The sequence below is a fragment of the Notamacropus eugenii genome, chromosome 2, assembly GCF_028372415.1.
Source record: "Notamacropus eugenii isolate mMacEug1 chromosome 2, mMacEug1.pri_v2, whole genome shotgun sequence".
In the NCBI taxonomy this organism is placed as follows: domain Eukaryota; kingdom Metazoa; phylum Chordata; class Mammalia; order Diprotodontia; family Macropodidae; genus Notamacropus; species Notamacropus eugenii.
The window spans coordinates 361,397,484-361,413,468 of NC_092873.1; the positions used below are offsets into that span (position 1 = coordinate 361,397,484).

The 15,985-nt window shown below is 36.5% G+C and overlaps 1 protein-coding gene across 19 annotated transcripts in view; it reads right to left on the reverse strand.

The window, feature by feature from the left end:
• Positions 1-2,245: 2,245 nt before the first annotated feature.
• Positions 2,246-15,985, reverse strand: part of MBTD1 (mbt domain containing 1) — an 81,840-nt gene continuing 68,100 nt past the window's right edge. For 16 of the 19 annotated variants that reach the window (XM_072646715.1, XM_072646714.1, XM_072646713.1 and 13 more), the window contains 5 exons: positions 15,382-15,464; positions 14,588-14,822; positions 14,072-14,149; positions 10,368-10,559; positions 2,246-5,540 (listed from right to left, as the gene is read on the reverse strand). In XM_072646715.1, the coding sequence (XP_072502816.1) occupies positions 5,422-5,540; positions 10,368-10,559; positions 14,072-14,149; positions 14,588-14,822; positions 15,382-15,464 (707 nt within the window). In that variant the 3' untranslated portion in view covers positions 2,246-5,421. The remainder of the gene's footprint in view (positions 5,541-10,367; positions 10,560-14,071; positions 14,150-14,587; positions 14,823-15,381; positions 15,465-15,985) is intronic. The other 3 variants (XM_072646730.1, XM_072646728.1, XM_072646712.1) reach the window with 2 other exon arrangements.

Below are 15,985 nucleotides of genomic sequence, written 5' to 3' on the forward strand. Positions count from 1 at the left end.
AAAATGGTTGGATACTTCCAGCTCCATCAACATTAACCAATGCACCTGTTTTTCTATGGCCTCTCCAAACTTCTTTTATCAGAGAAACTTGCTATAAACATTTTTTCCCAGTTAACTATTTCCTTTCTAGTTTAGCCCAGATTGATTCTGTTTGTGCCAAACCTTTTCAATTTTATGTAATCAAAACTGCCTGTTTTATCTTCTGGGATCCTCTCTACCCCTTGTTTGGTTATGAATGATTTACCTGTTCACAGATCTTCAATGAAAATTTCTTCCTTGTTTCTATAATTTATGATGTGACTTTTTATATTTAGGTAGTGTGTCTATTTGAAGCTAAATTCCACTGATATGTTATGAATGGTTCATATTGTGTGAAGTGGTGGTCTAAAGCTAACTTCTGTTAACAATTTTTTTCTTAAGGAAAAAAACCAATCTTTTATCAGCGAAAATCTGCCTTCTACCATCTCCCCTCCTTGAACTGAGAACAAAAAAACTCCCCTGAAACCTGTTACAAACATGTCTTGGTAAAGCAAAACAAATATTCAAATTGGCCATGTACAAATATATATGCTTGTATGTGTATGTGCATGCGTATCTGTTTAATTTTCCAGAGTCCACTTCTCTCTCAGGAAGTGGGTAGTATATTTCATTCGTCCTCTGAAACCAGGGTTGGTCATTCAAAATTTTTTGTCTTTAAAATGTTGTTACCGTATAAATTGTTCTCCTGATTCTGACCACCTCACTCTGCATCATTTCATACACATCTTCTCAGATGGTGTCTCTGAAACCATCCTCTTTATCATTTCTTACAGCATAGTAGTATTCCATCATATTCATATACCATCATTTGTATGGCCATTCCCCAACTTACGGAGAATCCCTCAGCTTGGTCACTCACCCCATTCTTTATCATCCCCCCCAAAAAAGCTATAAATATTTTCTTCATCCTTAGAGTTTGTTTTGCTTGTTTGTTATCACTCTCTTAATTGATTCTCCCTCTAATTACCCCCACTCTTCTCTCTCTATTGAGTGAAACATATATTTCAGTCTCCAGCTATGTGTGTATAAGTACTTTTCCATCCTCTGACCAGTTCAGATGAGAGTGAGGTTCCAGTGTCACTTGTTTCCCAGCATGCCCTTGTATGTATAGACATAGATGACAATTCATAAACTCTGAATACATGGAATAATTTTGCCCTCACCCCTGCCTTGCTGTGCTTCCCAGAACTCTTCCAAGACTATAAGGGCAAAACATAATATCTCCCAGCCCCTAACGAAACCCACTCTATGACTCCTGAGGTTCATCTTTCTCCCCAGGCCCACCCTTCTTTGGTGTTACTCCCTTTCATTTGACATACTGAGGCAACGGCCAACCTTGCTGTTTCTCCCATCTATCTGCTTCCTTCTACTTTCACAGCCACCGCTCTAGATTGGGTGCTCATCATCTCTTCCCTAGACTGCTGCAATGGCTTCCTCTTTGGTCTCTGTTCTTCAAGTTTCTCCCCACTCCAATCCATCTCCCACAGTCATCAAGGTGATTTTCCTCAATCTGGGATGTGATGATGCCATTTCTGTACTCAAACTCTAGGGGCTTCTCTGTTGTCTTTAAGAGCCCTTCACAACCAGATCTTCCAGCCTTTGTTATTCCTTATCCTGAACCCCATGGTGCAGGTGAACTGGCCTCCTTTGTTCCTCACAAAACACTTCATCTATGCTCTCTATGCTTTTTTGCACTGGCATATGTCCTGTGCTTGGAATGTCCTTCCTTTCTTACAACCTCTTCACAGAATCCTTTACTTCCTTCAAGACTCAGGTCAAGCACCCCATTCTACAAGAAGCCTTTCTTCATCTCAATTGCTAGTACCCACCATAATTACCTTGTATTCAAAATCCTGTTATTTCTTTAAATGTTTGTCAGCTGACTGAATGGCTCTCTCTCTGAAGCAAGGTGAAGGAACAGTATGTCCAAAAGCTGGGTTGAACATAGCATAACCAAACATCTAGTGAGTGGGACAGCTTGGTTTGGGGCACAGATCATTAACCATCTACCCCAAAGCACAAACTGGCTTTGCCACACCCCTGAAAGTCCTTAAAATTTCCTGATGCAAATGTTTTAGATATGAAGACATTGTTAATGGGAGTAAAACTGGCAATTTAAAAAAAAAAAAGTTTTCCTTGGACCCAAATTGCCTGCAGTGAAACAAGAAAACATAAATGTAAATAATGTAAGTCTTTCACCCCGTACAAAGCTTACTTTAACATTTTATTTTGTGTAAAAAAGGGCAAGTTTAGTGAATTATTTTCATCTTGTACACAAAGTTATAATTTTAATGCTTTTCACATCCATGCTGAAAATCTGCAATTTGGTAAAAATGAAAGGAACATAAATTTTTCCAAAAGCATTTTTCACTGTTATGTACACTTCATGAGAAAGTTTTAAACACTTTCCCACTGATCACACAATTACCAAGAAAATAAAAGATTAAATTTGTACAGATATTGATCTATATATCAAATACATACAGAAATGATGTAAAAACCCTATGCAGTTTACTTTGTCTTCTGCCCCAAAGATCTACCCAGGGACAGATGCTTTTTTTTTTGTATAAATGACTGTGGCTTTATTTAAAATATGAAAATTAAAGGAAGAAAACCCAGTTTAATCACAGTATTTAAAAATCCCTTCCCAATATTAAAGGATCATCACCAAATATATAGCACCATAATACAAATATTGATGGGAAAGGGTATTCACATCACGTAGTAATAATAATAATAATAATAATTAAAACAAAACAAACAAACACTGAAACCCGTGTTAGTATCCGTAGAACAAGAAGTTGATAACAGCTTTAGCTTTCCTCATACACAGCAAGGAAAAGGTTAAAGAGTTGAAACTACCAAAAATCCCAACTTGAGGAAAAAGGAAAGAAAACTCAATGTCAGCAGTACATTTTGAACTATAAAGGAAAATGGGGCTATTAAAAGTTGTACTAGTTAAATTATGGCTAAGACATAAAATTTGTGAGCCTCATAAAGAGATGATGTTCTGATCATCTGCAGTAGGGGGACTCCTCTTCTGACTTCACAAAGTTCTTGTCCCCTCCAACATTTGGTCACAGTTTTGAAACAATAAAAGCTGTACCTGCACTATACACCGATAATACAAACATGCCATTTGGACGGGAGATTCTAACCACTTAGTGTGCCTGGTTTAGCTTTAGAACTGGAAGCTGACAGTGTCTGGGCTACAAGTGAGCATTTCCAATAACTATCTCTAGGACAGGTTGGCCTCAGATCTGACCTTCCTGCTTTATATCTTAATTCCCTGTGGACTCCCCAACCCCAGGCTGTACTGACCTCAAGATCGAAGTATTCAATGGGGAGGTGGGGTAAGCCACAAAACTTTGGCTTCTTACGCCCATATCGAGTGGGCTCAGAATCCTGAATTTGTCACTGAGCCTGAGGATTGATTTAAGACAACTGCTACCTTTCCTTTGGAAGTTTCCCAGTTTTCAGTTTAATAGGAGGATTCTGATATTTAAAGATTTAGGAGGCATTAAAAGTACTATATTTGGATTAAGTCCTCCTCAGCAATCTTTGTTTAGGATAAGTAAGTAACCAGTAATTTAACAGCTGAATTCACATACATTTGACACATGAGAATCAACTAGTGTTGTTGATATGATCTACATGCCCCAAAAGGTCAGTATTAAGAAATGTTGACACTGGGGTTCCATACATTCCTATGAGATAAATAACAAATTTTACTTCCAGTAGCAACTACAAAACCACGTTATTAACCCCTCTTGCATAGAATGAGGTAAACCTGTGCGTATTACCAATGTTATGTACCCAAAATTAGAGCAATATTTTAGAAAATAAATTGCTGGTTTTCAACTTTCTATGCACTTTAAAAGTCAAACAAAAACTTAGTGAAAATGGTCTCCTGGGGCTTTCTGTTAACATTTTTTAAAGCGTTCTATAGGGTGAAGGACTGTAGAGGTTAATCATGTTGATTATTTTCTAATTAGCCCCACCTACTACCTACCTATACTCCAGAGGAGATGGTCAGTATAGCACTCTGAAGGGGACAGGCTAAGGCCCAGAAGCACTTAGAGAACACACGCAGTTAATTCCTGAGAATTTAGTTAATGAACCTTACTGGTAAAAGCTAAAACTCTCTATTTTTTCAGTCACAACTCAGTAGAAAGCTTAAAAATGCAGAGAGCACACGTTCCCCCTCCCACTACCCTTTTAAAAGAAGCCACATATACTTTAAAACAAGGAATGTTTGCATGGTCCAAATCAGTTGTTACTTTTGTTAAGAACTTATTTTGGCTGTATGATATACAGTTTTTACAGTACAAGGGAATTTTTAAGAGGATGAACACATTCCTTTTTCAATGACTTTTTAACAATTAAAGCAGAACTGGAATGATCCTGAAATTTAGACTTATTCTGGCTTTAGAAGATGCTCCATTTCCACTTTCTGGCTAATACAGAACACCTGGCTTTGGGGTGTGCTTATGCTAAACGTGATCTCAAAGAATGAGAAAAGAAGGGATGTCAGAGAGGAAAGAACAAAATCTCATCTCTTACTTTGTAGGGATGTTTTAGAAAAAAGAAAAATTTAGGACAATCTTGCATTTTCCCCAACCCCACTTTACCAAGACAAAGATGCTATGCATAAGCTCATGTTAACCATTCCAGTTTAATTAACACATAAGTGTTAAAATAATTTGATCATTTCAATTAAAAAGATAACCTGTAAAAAGTAGAGTTCTTCCAGTTTCATATAGAACTCCAAATAAATTTTCTTGAGCATTTTCCAGAATGAAAACATTTCTGTACAAACATTTAAGATGGTCTGCAATAAAATGCCAACAACTTAAAACTTGTCCCACCTTCCATGATCTACGTGGTGACGCACCTTCCATGAGGGCATCGGTTGCATATTTCTGCAGCAGAGGAAGTTGGAGATGTGACTGGCATAGTTTCGAAGATTCCAAATCTCCCAACTTGTACCAAAAAAAAGGTTCATTTGTAATGACAGTTCATTTGTATTTGCAACTATATCCTTCTTAAATCATTTCCTGCAATCCTGTTACTTAAAACTTTAAATCTTACCAAAAAGTTAGAATTTCAGTTCTTGTTAACAATGCACAATAAATCCAAACTTGGAAAATATTACAAAATTCTTTCAAAAGCTTCAAATACAACACAAAAATGTCCATCTTTATAAATTGAAAAATTTTCCCCTGACTAAAATAGTTTCCCCACCCACCTCAAAAATCCAGAACTTAAATCTCTTCTATGGTTAGAAAGTGACCCAGTAGAATTGTCCCCCTGTCCAGTTGGGTTGGTAATAAATCCATCCTGCAGAAAGCTCTCCCTCCCCCAGGTTTCTGAGCTGTCACCTCAGGGTTCTTGTTTGATGTAGTAGCTGGCAGAGCCATTGCTTTCCTGATCGGAAGCTCCTTGGAGGAAGCTGTATTCCTCTCCATCTAGCAACTCTTCCTTCAGCTGCAATGGAGTCACTACATTAAAAGAAAAAGAAAAAGGAGACATACATACCTAATACAGTCATGCCCTTCATCCAGCCAACTTTACATGTAAGGAGGCTTCTTCATCCCTTTAGTAATTTAAAAAACACTAAATTGTAAGTCTGAGCATCAAGGTGATTATAGCAACAAAGATGATAAAGGAGATTAGCAGAAAATGAAAAGCCATGCGAATATGGAAGACAAATACTTGGTGTTCCTCAGAGGGCACTTTCCATAACAAGTATAAAACCATGGTTTTTATTATTTGGATGATAGTCATGTGCAAAGTTTTCATTCAATAAGCATTTATTTCATATAATAAATGCTTACGGAATAATGAAAGTCTATATTGAGCCTTGAGGATTTTGTCAGAGGATGAATGAAATAAGAACTATGAAGTGAATATTCTAATAATCTTTGGTGATTAAAAACGTTAAATAGGCTTTATTGTGTATTTATAATATCCCCGGTGGGAACTTTACTGAATATTCCCTGGGTTGTACCAAAACGGGTTATAATTTAATGTACATTTTGAAATAAATGCAATTACCTATGACTGCCAGAAAGATCACTGGTGGCAACAATAATATGGAAATTAGGAGTGTGAAACTGAGGATGTCATAAAACAAGACCTTTTTTTCAGTCAGATGTTTTTGGGCAGAAACTAATGTTCTTTTAATTTTAAATACACAGGCAGATCCTAACAAAGAAGTGGTTATTTTCATTAAAAAAAAAGGTCAAACAGTTTTCATAATGCTCATTTAACACATAACACAGCAGATACAGTACCTGCCTGAGTTCTGTGTTTTGACAGCAGGAAGCCCCCAAGGTGTGGGATAGGGAGGAAAAAAGAGGGAAGGAGAACAAGCAGGAAGAGAGAAGGAGAGTTTGCTTTTCCATTTTCTAGGCAGAGTTGGCATAGGCAAAGCAAAATTTGCAAAAGTAATGTCTGTGCCTTTGATTTAGTATTGTAGAATTAAGGGAATTAAGAATCTTGGAGATCATACGTGAAGAACTGAAAGGGGCCTTTACAAATCATCTAGTTCAACTCCCTCATTTTATAGTTGAAGATACAGAGACCTAGAGAATGGAAGTGACTTGCCCCACATCCCAAGCCAGTAAGTGGCAGAGCTGAGGTCTGAATCTCCAGGCTTCTGATACCCATGAAGATTGGGAGGCAGAAGTGGGCTGCAGAAAGAGAACTGCAGTTGAGAGTCTGTCCCTTATTGCACCTCCTTTGTGACCTTAGGCAAGTCACTTTACCTTAGGGCCTCCACGTTTTCCCTTCAAGGTCCAGATGGTCCCTAAGGGTCCCTTTCTGTTGTGGGCTTATGGTCTTTCTAAAAACTTCTGATTCAGTGCTTTTCCTCTCGTGTGTGGCCGACCATCACATTCTAGGGCGGTTTCTGTTTCTACTCATGTGTTTCCCCCTTTGTCCCCAAAGCAGTACATGCTCCTACATCTCCAGTCTCCTCTGTCTTCCCTCCCCCAGTGAAGCCTCTCATTCTTATGTATAGTAGGTCTCAGTGAGGGGCTAGGAAGAAGCAATTTTTATGGAACTCTCAATACCATAATTTTTCAGCTTTCCCATAGTAGCCTAAAAAAGTGGCTGCTTGCTAACTCAAATTCATTTTCATCATTGGCACTTCAGGGGTAAAAATGAAGTAAAAAGTTCAGGTGCACAGTCAATTATTCCGAAGGTTGGGTGGCATAGTCGCCAACAGGGCAACTATGTTTGGGGCTTCTTCCCCTAGGGCAGTTTCCCTAGACCATTTCTACTTCTAAAAACGTCTCATATTCTTCTGAAGTCATGACTATTCTAAAAACTTCAAGTTCACTCATGATATATTTCATGGCAATCAGGGAGGCTATATTTACTTGTGTATATGTATCACTTTTAACTGTCATTCATAAGTAAAAGACTGCCTACACTAAAAAAATCTAAGAAAATCAATTTCTACAGTTCAGCTGGTCCTGAAAGAGCTACTTCTGGTTTTCCAGAATGCAAGAATCCAATAGTCATTGAACTATTCAATACAGAAAAAGAGCGTCCATTTTTTCACTCCCTAAGTGTTAACTGTATTAAAAATTGTGGTCAGTTAAGTATATTTAATTCCCTGATTTTGATTTTAAAATAACAATCATCTCTGACTTTTTACTAACTGATTAGAAACATAACCTTTTGAAAGATGCTCCTATTTAATTCCTTTGCTTTTGTATTTGTTTTGTAACAATGCTCATGTTCTTGGAATTTAATGGACAGGAAGGGAGTATACTATAGCTAGCTACCCAAATAATCCTCAAACACAAACAGATGAAAAGTAAATGAAACCAGTTCTTATGTGCTTTTTTCTTTCCCTCTTGTCTTTAAAAGCATCACTGAGAATATGACTGGTATTATGGACAGTAATAATAAGTGTTCAACTGTTAACCTTCAAATCTATCACCCAAATAAAAGAAACATTCAAAGCATTTTGACTACATGAAAATAAAGCCCAGTGAAAATCAAACATGGCCAAGTTTCATTAAAGGTGCAGTACCCACATTAAAAGGTCGATTAAAATAATTTTTTTATATGATGACCAAATGAATGAGAAAAGTGTTACTGAAACCTAGGTTACATTCGGACTGATGTTTTAAATATAAGAAAGGTAAGTGGAACACCCACATGATGTTCCTGATGTTACCCACATTTGCGGACAACAGAAAATTTTTAGCTTTCATTCTCCTATCTTCTCTAAACATGAAAATGGTATGCTTAAAAAAGTAGCTGGAGACAATGATGACACATTCATTCAAGTGAAGCCTATTTCAATATATATCTCATCTACCTGGAAACAAAATCTGTTAGTCTGTTTTCGTGACTTCTTCTTCTTCCTCAGCCTCTAACCTTAATTCCTTAGACGCTCAAACAACTTTCATAGCTTAATGAAGCTTTGTTAACTTTAAAAAGAGGCAGTTCTAACACTATTTTGACACTAAATCCCTAACAATGAAGGAACTTACAAAACCAAATCACATTTTACCACAAAGCCCCTAGTTATAAATTCTTCTAAGAGATTTTATTAAACCACAACATTCAGTTAAAAAAGCAGAGCCATTCAAGATTACACAAAGGCACAAAGCACAGGCTCATAGCTCTATGGCTACTATATTTATATCTATAGACAGAAATAGCTATAGCTCTATACATATATCTATCTAGATATCTATTTAGATATCTATCTATCTATCTATCTATCTATCTATCTATCTATCTATCTATCTATCTATATCTTCTTAGGTCATATGGTATATCCAGAAGTACTCATTTTTAATAATTCTAGGTTGTTCCAAATCCAGAAGACAAGTTCAGTTCCCCTGGGCCAAAGAAACAAGACAGATTGTGAAAATCACCAGTGTTTAAAAAACCTCTCAAAAATGCCAATTATTTTCAACAAAGCTTCAAACTTACAGGGTCAGAGACCATTGCGGATACTAATACTACATCACAAAATAAACAGCTTTAGGGAGCTAGCTGGTCTGAAATGTCAAAAACAAAATAGAACGAGACATTTAGAAGGCTTCCTCTTCAACTAGGCAAGACAGATAATGTTGGACTTAAAAGTTCTTATGGATGCAAAGTAGGCCACAGAAATTCTTCTAAATGCAAGAAGATCTTCTACTGATTTTTTACAGGGAATGAAAAGGAAGCTATACAAACAATGGAAGTGGGATGAGATGCATGCCTATTCTACGAAAATCATTTGGGATATTTATAGTAAGGCAAATGCCACTGAAGTTTTCATTTCCACAAATGTTAGCAAAATAAGGAACGAAAAGGATTCAGAGCCAGGTACTAAGTCCCATACATCTAGGCTCTCAGAAGAGAAGTGACATTTAAAACAAGTACAAAGTATTGAAGTCTAAACATAACTGCACAGACATGCAGATTACAATCTAAACAAATATCTGGATTTTGAGCATCTAACCTAGACTTACAAGACTCAATTCCATTATGTTCAGTTAAGGTTGACTCATTCTTTAATACTCAATAATTACCTTGTGTCAGGTCTTACCGATTAAAGGAAAGACAAATCTTCTCAACAGTCATCCTCCAAGCTTTACATCCTTTAAAGCTTATATCCTTTAGGCATGATGTTGGCCTACAAGAATTAAACTCATACCAAATGCCATGTACTTATTTAACTGCTGGAACTTGTGAAGGCACACACAAAGATACACAATTACAGAAATGCAAGATAGCCAAGTTCAGCAGTCAACTTCAAAGCTGACTTTGAAAATACCCTCTCCTGACAGTTCTTTACTCATTGTTCCAAACTATTACCAGCACCAAAAATACACTCCAATCTCACAAGAGAGCTCTTTCCCCAGCCAATGTGATGTTATGAAATGCTATGGGTTTGTTAAATGAATCTTTACCTTTGGCCTTGGGTAATCAGATATTTTTAATACATCTCACTTTTGCAGGAATTCAAATACAACAGAAATCCACAATGTAAAATATTCTGTAGTTTTTGAATGAGAGTATAAAGTATTATTACACTAAAAAGTCCTGGTTATCTTTTAATTTAATTATTTGACATTGTGGCTCTACTCTGATCTAAAACTCTGAAGTGGTTAAAACAAAACAAAAATCCTTCCCATATGATTTATCTAGTGAAGTAACTACCAAGCACTAATGAAAATGAATTTCTTAATTGAAAAGAAAAAAAAGTTAATGAGTCAGCATTTTCCATGCCAGACCATGCTTTGTCTCCCACCACCCTACCCAGTAAAATTACCATCTGCAGTACCTGAGGTGCTGATGTGACTAATTACCTGTTTTGAGGCTGGGACTGAACTCTCGGCTAGTGCTGGGAGGTGGGAAGGCCTCCGGGGCTGTCTGTGCTGGAAGGGTTCGATATGGAGGAGGAGTCAACTCTTCGTCACCAGAGAGGCTCCTCCGCACCCCACCTGTCATGGGCAGGCTCGACAAACTGACAGGCTTCTTCCCAACTGGCATCTTCCTTTCTAAACATTAAGTCAGACTAAAGTAAGCTTTTACTTACATGTGTGGTAAGAAAAGTGCATTAATTAAGTTGGAAGGTTTGTGGAGCACAGAGCACAGAGCACAGGGCTGGCACTCTGAAAACATGGGATTCTATATTCCTTCTTTGGGAGTTTGAAAATCCCAGGCTCTGAATCCTGAACCAGTTGAAAAAACAAAGCAAAATTTGAACTATAGAGAGCACTGATTGGGTTGGGAGAACAGCTGGTTCATTTCCTTTAACCAAGAATAATCCTTAGACATATCTTGGAGGGAATAACCTGCTAACAAGTGGGATAGATTCTTCTAAATCCTGCTTAGTGGCACCACTTCACACAAAATCCCAAATACTGGTGTTCGGTTAGGAAGGAAAGTGTGATTGTTTGTGAATTTAGAGTGTGACGGGATTTTACAGATATGAATGTACCTATATAATTAAAAAAAAAACCTCCTTCTTCATACAGCACCTAAGTTGAGATAGTTGTTCTGAAACTATTTCTAACATAAAAATTATGATTGTATGCATATTCAGAAGCAATCACATTTCATCCCAATCACAAATGCATCACACTTCAGTTTCACCTTCAAGAGGAAATCTAAGCTTTAAGACTTGTTCAATGTTTGTACTGTCAACAAAAACGCTCCAGAATTTGATGCACATACATTTGAATCATTTAAAAACAAACAAACAAAAAAGCAAAATACTACCCTCTATTTGGCAAGAAGGCAAGGCATGGCCAATCTACGTAAGAGGTGTCAATCATGCAGCTCACAATACTCAGTGTGGCCAGAACCAGGTTAAAATATATTTGAGAAATATTTAACAAAATAAATATATAATAAAACACTGATAATATTGCATTTTAAAATTAAGTGAATATGTGGCCTGCATATTACAGATCCTTTGTATGGTGTAGTAGCTCCTGTTTCTATTTGAGTTTGATCCCACTGGTCTAAATGAATAAAAGTAGCAACAGATTACCATACTGCATTTATGTTTAAGATGCCAACAAAAAGTTTTCTTACAGGGTTTAAAATATCTCAGGTAACATCAAATACAACCTACGTTTACACAGCCAGGGCAAAAGCCAAACCAAAGTTGTATATCACTACTACTTAAAATGAGATTATAACCAATCTAAATATTAAAGTCCTACTGATTTCTTAATTGCTAACCCTAAGTCATGTGTCCATCCCTTTGAAACTTCACTAATATCTGACCACAGAATAAAATGCAAGTCATTAACCAGAGAAAACTACTAAGATTAATGCCACTAAAACAGCCAATGACAAGGCATACAGAGTTAATGCCAATTTCCTTACTTTATAATGAATGCCTTTAACTCAAAGATGTTTTTGAGATTATATACCATGAATAACCTATAGGAAGGAGCCTACTGGTGGCATGTTAGCCTTATTTTATAAAACACTAGTTGACGTTCTTCCATGCTCATAGCAAGAACACATACATCTCCGTGCACAATTTAGAGCAATAGATTCTCCAACTAGATCTTTCCTATTTCAAAAGAAATAAGCACCACTGAAGCAGTAACAGACTTCTTAGGGGAAAAAAAATTAAAGCTGAAGTACAAACCATATAAGCAGTACATAATTCTATTTGTACATAATGCAAATAAAGTTATTTATTTTAAAATTATTATCTTCATATATCATGTCTACTACTAGTGGAATTCTGACTGCAAAAGCTGTAGTGCTTTGTGTGCCTGGGTTTATTTAGATCACCACCCTTTATTTTCTTAGACGGACCTTAGACCAGTTCTATCCCATCTGGCAACGTGATCAGAAGTATCTGAGAAAGGCTCTCCTCCTCTTTAACCAGCACAGAATCAAGATGTCTTCTCAGCACAGCCACAAGGAGAAAATGGTCCTTTATATTTCTTTACCCCTCCATTTCTGAGGGAATGCTTTAAAGCTTTATAAAAAACAGCATAAAACTAAGAGGAACTAAAATGCTAATGAAATAAAAATATATCTTCTGCTAAGAACATTTTTTCTAAATCCAATCTTGTTATGAACCATGTCACTAAAAATACACTTATCAATGCTATCACTTCTCTGCAATGAAATCTTTTCTTCTAGGGCCTATCTGAATAACTAGTCTAAAAATAACACTCACAATATATACAAAGTGGAGAATCTGCAAGATTTGTGTTCCAAGTATATGTGTCAGTTACGTAATATTCACCAGACTAAGTAATTAATCTTGAAAATAAAATTTCATATAGCCACTGGCTGGAATCTAGTTCTATTTTGGAAGGAGAATTTCTAACATCAAAAATTTCAAACAAGAAACAGTCAAGACAATCTAGGTTACAGAACTTTATGGTAAGTCTAGAGCTTATACCTTCAATCTACCCTTAGGCTCATACCTTCACAGGAATAATTTTTAGTTAAGTTTCCTGGTTGATGGGGTCAGAATTCCCATTTCTGTATATCTGCTAGGGAAACAGTTTTAGGTAAATGCTAGACCTGGCAAATGTCTAGCCTGCAAATAATTCTGGGTGTGTGTGACAATTACAATAGCACCACAGAAGGATGGGGTTTGGGGAAGGTTTCATGCTTTGGGGAAAATTTGTTCTCTGGCCCAAAATGTCTACAATGGCAAGAGGATGGAAGAGAAAGAGTACTTCACTTCAACTCATTAACACTGAACATTAGACTAAAAATAGAGAAAGGGAAGAATAGGGTGTGAAGGCTTCTTTATCTCTTACCAGTTGATGATAATGAACATAAGGTACCTGAAAAAATATGGAGTTGAGTTTCTATTCTAAATTGCATCTTTATTCTCAAAAAAACCCCAAAAACTTCTAAATCAACATGAACAGACTTGTCTCTTGGCATGAAGTACTGTGTGACAAGTTTGATGAAAGAAAAAAATCTATACATTCAAGCTTAATGCCTATGAGAAAAAAGATTTTAAAATACCATCAAAAAGACCCATCCAACATTTCTACTCTGTTGGCTAGTCTTTTCCAACAATAACCATTCTTTCATTGTTACGATGTACATACAACCTGCATGAATTTTGTTTGTTGGTAAGCAGCATGGACTTCTTAACAATGGAATACTATTTTTAGACTGGAATTTTGGTTATAGGCTGGATAGATTTCATTACACTCTGACTCTCTTGAAAAAACTAGGTTTGTCTTATAATAATTAGGAAAAATCTAGAATAGATTACTTAGAATTGTGCCATTTATGAGATCCTACCTAAAAGCAATCATCTTCTTTCACCATATAAGATTAAAAAAAAATCCTAAGCACTCCCCTACAAATTGGAAACCCCCCCCAACCCCAAGGCATTTCTCATTTACTGAAAAAATATTTGCCTTTTATGGCATACTGCACCTTTAAGCATAATACTTAATATACACTCATCAACTTCAACAAAGAATGTTACTTCCCCTGAGAACATACACTGCCCATAATTTGTTAACAATGAAAAAGAAATGCATATTAACATTTGGTGACCCACTTTTCTTGTGTCCTTTGTATTGCTGTGACTTAGCCTTTTTCTTCTGCTTTGATGAACCCGACTGGCTCTCTCTTGATGCTGAAAAATAAAAGAAAAACAGTGGTCCTGGGTATTTACTCACAACAGCAACTATCATTTAAATGAAGTGTACTCTGCATTCAAATAGGAGAACATTCTAACAATAAATGTTTATTAAAGTTTCATAAATATGACTGAGGATTCTAGGGAAGTTATGAATATTATTAAGACACAATGCCCTTTGTCAAATAATGAGTATAGTAATTTAGTCTGATGAATGATCTTACTTTGATCTGTATTTGACAACCCTGACCCTTAAGTTCAGGGTTGCCATGGCACACTGTTGTCGAATCAAATATAGGAAATCATGCCCCAGTCCTGTAGCTTTAGAATGTAATTAGTATAATTAAGGGCAAGCATAAAATATGCACTTCTGGAGAGGTCCAGATTTAAAAATAAAAACCCATGAATAACATTTCTAGTAAGTCAAAAACTCACTTTGTGGTGCTGGAGGTTGTAGCTGATATCCAGTTAATTGGCACCATCCAACAGGATAGAGGTCAGGGGACTCACAGTCTACCCACTGATCATACTCTTCTTCCCAACCATCAAAATGGATCCTCAACAGACGATGAATAATTCGAGTTACTGTGGCTACACATACTAAGCGTGGTTCCATGAGGTCTACAGCTTCTAATTTCATTCCCACACGAAATCCATGATTTGGAACATCCTGACAAGAAAAAGAGCATTCTAGCTGACAAATGGTAGAAGCCACAAGAAGACAATGTGGGACAGCAGAAAGACCCTTGCTCTTGGAAAGAGAAGAATGGGTTCGAGTGCTGCAGGGCAAGCCATTTAAACTATAAGCCTCAGTTTCCTTCTTTCTGAGGAAAAAACAATACTTGCACTAGATTCCATCATAGGGATGTGGGTAGCAAATGAGATAGCATGTGAAAAGGTCCTTCTAGCCATAAAGTTTTATGTAAATGACAGCTTTATCTTTTGGAAGCACCAAGCAAAATGCTTGGCCTTAGCTAGCAGATTCCTAAATTCTATTCCAATTCTAAATCTTAGTAATTGGTTAATAAATGTCTGTTGAATTGACTCAAAGTAGGAAAACCAAAGGTAATGCAAGGGAACTAAACAGGAATAATTTATGCAAAAATGACCAGGACTTGTAAATGGTTTTTTAATTATAAATTAAGATGGTGAAGCATTAAAGATCTAGTTATGAAACTTTATTGAAAAGAAAAAGCTTTACAAGTAGGTAACTACAATTTTCTTTTTACCTTATTAAACAACTTTACTGGTGCTGCTATGGAGCCAGTTTCCCTGAGGTAGTCAAACCATTTGAAAGGAAGTTTTGTATAACCTGAAAAATATAGCATTGTCCTAAGTGGAAACTCATTTAAAATTCCTGAAACATTAAAAAGCAGATAAAAAGTTTCTAAGAACAAATAAAAATTTTGGAGGTTTTGGGAAGGGTAATCTAAGTCAACTTCAGACACTGTCTCTTGTCCTAATGAATTACATAACTCTTTCTTGATCCCCCTAAGTTGTGAGGATTTGTCCTCCTAGAAACAGACACTGGGGCCCATTAATTGGATGGAGGCTGACCTAAGACACCCTGCAGAGGTATCTTTCTCAACTCAAGCATTACCTGAAGTTACAGATGTCTGCTCTCACACTCAGGCGTGGTTTAGTGAAGCTCTTGAGACTAGGGGTCATATCTATATGTGTTTTGTGGGGAGAAAAGGAAACATAGCAAAACTTAGTCTTGCATTTTTTCCTTCCATTTGTGTTTTCTCTCTTTGAACCATGCTAAGTGTTCACTTGTTTAGCTCAGACAGCCTGACATCTTGAAAAAATCATTTTAATGGAATTTTCAATGAA